At 38.1% G+C, this 3,485-nt stretch overlaps 1 protein-coding gene across 3 annotated transcripts; it reads left to right on the top strand.

Moving 5' to 3' along the window:
- Window positions 1–373: 373 nt before the first annotated feature.
- On the top strand, window positions 374–3,236 carry LOC105556167 (phosphorylated adapter RNA export protein). 3 transcript variants are annotated; one of them, XM_012003245.1, is made up of 5 exons: window positions 374–501; window positions 741–795; window positions 1,597–2,215; window positions 2,540–2,815; window positions 2,903–3,236. In XM_012003245.1, exons 2-5 carry the CDS (start codon window positions 745–747, stop codon window positions 3,166–3,168), a joined length of 1,212 nt encoding a protein of 403 aa, XP_011858635.1. In that variant the 5' UTR covers window positions 374–501; window positions 741–744; the 3' UTR covers window positions 3,169–3,236. The 3 variants fall into 3 exon arrangements, with proteins under 3 accessions (XP_011858635.1, XP_011858634.1, XP_011858633.1); XM_012003244.1 differs by having other exon boundaries at window positions 574–795; XM_012003243.1 differs by having other exon boundaries at window positions 374–795.
- Window positions 3,237–3,485: the final 249 nt, after the last annotated feature.

Raw genomic sequence — 3,485 nt, 5'->3', positions numbered from 1 at the left:
TATACCCCTTTTCATGGATTCCATCTGTCGCTAGCAGTGAACTCTATACATACTGGAATGAGTGATCTATAGTTCTGGCTGTTGCCGAGAGAGAGGTGCGTTGGGTGAATCCTTGTCTCCTTCTAGTACTACCTGATTGGATAATCGCATATAAATGACTCCCTTCTTCTCGTCATTTATATGCGACTATCCAATCAGGTAGTACTAGAAGGAGACAAGGATTCACCCAAACGCACCTCTCTCTCGGCAACAGCCAGAACAATAGATCACTCATTCCAGTATGTATAGAGTTCACTGGTCGCTAGCGACAATCGTGATCACGTGACCTTTTTGTCGCTGAAAATGAGCGTCGAGCGTCAGCATGAAAAGGCACCTTAAAGCTGCCACTTGCGTGCTGAATAGTGTGGAATAGTGTAAGCTGAATTCGTTACACAAGATTTTAACCGTTTACAAGTTTGGACTTGGTATAGAAATTTCCTTTACGCTATTCCTCAGCAGGTGGTAAGAAACGAAAATTTTGTATCGTATCATGGAAATCAGATAGACTAACAATAAGTACATACGATTCACTAGTAAACATTTGAGACTGGGTCGCCAGAAAACAGAAGACTTGTTCTTTCTCGATAATAATTTTAAAGCGTTAGCTTTGGCGTGGGTGTGTATATGCGCGCGTGCGTATGTTACAAAACGTCGTTTCTATTTATAAAGAAAAGACAGAAAACCAAGTATTTCCTATTTAGGAGAATGGAAGCGGAGCCATTAGAGTTGGAAGATGGTGAAATCGTCGACGATGAGGTTAGAGATACACTGACAAATTTTTACTTAACACGAGTCTAACCTATATAAATATACGTATATATGTACCTATCGAATATACTAATGTCAAGTACTTTTCAAACTGTGGATTTGAAAGTAGTCGGCCTGTGCCGATTTCGTTAAATACTTTTCTACTCTTATAAAATTATTCTCATCATCTATGAGATGACGAGTAATCTAGAATTATGTTGCAACGAGGGATGTATGTATGCACTATGATGACGATGATGTCAATTGTATGTAAAACAAGATCGACAAGTAGAGGAAAGTAAAGTGCCGGTGACATATTCTCAACTCGAACTCCTTTGAGTGTCTAGACAAACTTGTACCGTTTACCAAAGCATATTAATTCTAAGGCCCGGTCTACAATGAGTCGTTAGTCAGAAGTCAGAACTATATGTCGGTCCTCTCCCTTTCTCTCCCCCAGTGAGAAATGATTCGTCGATCGACGTCGAAACGACGTCGAATCGACATCGACACCGTCGAATTGACGTCGATCGACGAATCATTTCTCATTGGGCCCTCTCTCTCTCTCTCTCTCTTTCTCCCACCCAGAAAGGAAAAGACTACTCATTGTAGACCGAGCCTAAGATTAGATGTTGAAAAAGTAAATGAAATACCATATAGCTCTGCGTTGCAATGTATATAGCGCATATGTCAACTAATTAACAAATCATGCTTTGCTACGTACATACTTGAGGCTTTTCTTATGTGTGTATTATTATCAATGTTACTGATATTATTTTGGGATTGACAAGTGTATTTTATCATTTTGTATAGCCCAGCGACATCTTTGGAGCCTATAAAATTTTGGAAAGACCTCACGCTAAGCCGACACCTGTCACAGATGTGTGTACAAAAATGCGATACAGCGACGAGTCCGATGAATCTGCCGAGTCCGAAAGTGATTCGGACTCGGATTCCACACAGGCCAATATTAAAAAGCCTAAACTTAAGTTGAAAAAGAATAAGCATTTGCGGAAGGATTTGACATCTAAGAATGATAAATACAAAGTATGGTGTAGCCAGATGCAAGAAGAATCCTTGACCGAAGACTTGACGTCGTGCGGTGTTACAAAGAAGTATCAAGAACGTAGTGTGGAAAGTTACGATTTTACTCTACGATACCCAGGGAATGGCAGGAAAGCTTGTAACAATAACAGTTCTGATGAAGAGAAGGACATCGAACATAGATTGACGAATAAGAGAACCAATTCAGATAGACGTGATGTAAAGTTTAGATTAGGAAAAAGGAGGAACTCCTTTCAGATGGGTTCAGATAGTCAGAAAGGTTCGGTTAGAATAATAGCAGACTTATCTGCAACTATGGATTCGACAGATGCTGATGTCGCTGCTGACATAGCCAATAAACTCGTCGAGAGAAAAGAGCTTCTCATAAGTAAGGAAACATTAGTAGCTTCCAAGTTAGAAATAATTTAAAGCTGGCTCCCTTTTAGACCAAATTCCAGTAGATACGACACAAATCTAGCTTTGATTAACAAGATTCTTGTTTCAACTTGCTTACGCGCCGATTATGATTATCAATTAGTTCATTATAACAAGTTGTAATGTTATAAATTAGTTATGTTAAAAATTGTAAAAAATATCCTTTTATCTTCCGCATATAGTAATAAATGCTACGTCCATTTACTTTTAAATAAATGCAATATTAGATTGCATTTATTTGTAACACAGACATATACATATATTGTATGCTTTGCAGGACGAGTAGTGGATATAATTGGTAAGCAGAAAGCTATCGACTTTTTCCAAAAAACCAAGGAGATTGAAGAAAATGGTGGAATGTTAATAATGAATGGATCTCGTAGAAGAACTGCCGGTGGAGTATACTTTTGGTTAGTGAAAAATGACAAACATATCCCCCAAGAAAAGATAAGGCAGATATTTTATTCTGACCAAAAAGAGAGCAGCGAACAAAGAAAGAGAACTGGCAACTCGGGACGACAGAAGACACAAGAATTAATGCGAAGTTTCGAAGGTAAGTTATAACATTCGTTTCCAATAAAATATCAAGTTTTCTTTTTGAAAAACACTTTAGAATACATAATTTGTCTCGGAATTGCAGATAGATCCGAAAAGGATTTACCAGCTTTGTTAACAAGAGCGGAACTCTCGACGAGACAAATAGCAGAGGAAGTAAGATTACGACGTGGTGAAGGCATGGACAGAATGCCAGTAGATTCCGATCGTACAGTATCAAATCCACCACCCAGTCCTGTAACAGATGATCCAGATCATTCCGAACATCCACCGGTACAGAGACAGGTTCAGGATTACACCGACGATTTTCTCGATATTGGAGTGGACATAGATAGTATGGAAGTACTCTAAAATTATTTCGTCTTACGTTTGCACATACTCCAACAGATTTGTATAAATAAAGCTTGTAATCAGTCGCACGAAGAATACATATGTATTTGTCAGGGTTGGGAAGTAACTCGTTACTTGTAACGAAGTTACAGTTACTTCTTTTTGATAACTCTAACTTAACTTCGTTACTTTCTCTACATCTGTAACTGTAACTTAACTCAGTTACATTTTTTCGATAACCAGTAACTAATTTAATAGTTACATTAATAGTTACTTTATATATTTTTTCAACCTCCACAGATCGCATTAGGCCTTGCATTTGCGCAAAACGCCTTTAT

Source organism: Vollenhovia emeryi, unplaced genomic scaffold (assembly GCF_000949405.1).
Source record: "Vollenhovia emeryi isolate VEMERY1.0 unplaced genomic scaffold, V.emery_V1.0 DF940269.1, whole genome shotgun sequence".
Lineage (NCBI taxonomy): Eukaryota > Metazoa > Arthropoda > Insecta > Hymenoptera > Formicidae > Vollenhovia > Vollenhovia emeryi.
The sequence above is the reverse complement of the archived record's forward strand: the minus strand, read 5'-3'. Positions and strand labels throughout refer to the sequence as shown.

Coding starts and splice junctions, on each gene's coding strand:
- LOC105556167 (XM_012003244.1), top strand. CDS start 664: ATGCGCGCGTGCGTATGTTACAAAACGTCGTTTCTATTTATAAAGAAA. Junction 2,216..2,539: donor GAGAAAAGAGCTTCTCATAA/GTAAGGAAACAT, acceptor TATGCTTTGCAG/GACGAGTAGTGGATATAATT. Junction 2,816..2,902: donor ATTAATGCGAAGTTTCGAAG/GTAAGTTATAAC, acceptor TCGGAATTGCAG/ATAGATCCGAAAAGGATTTA.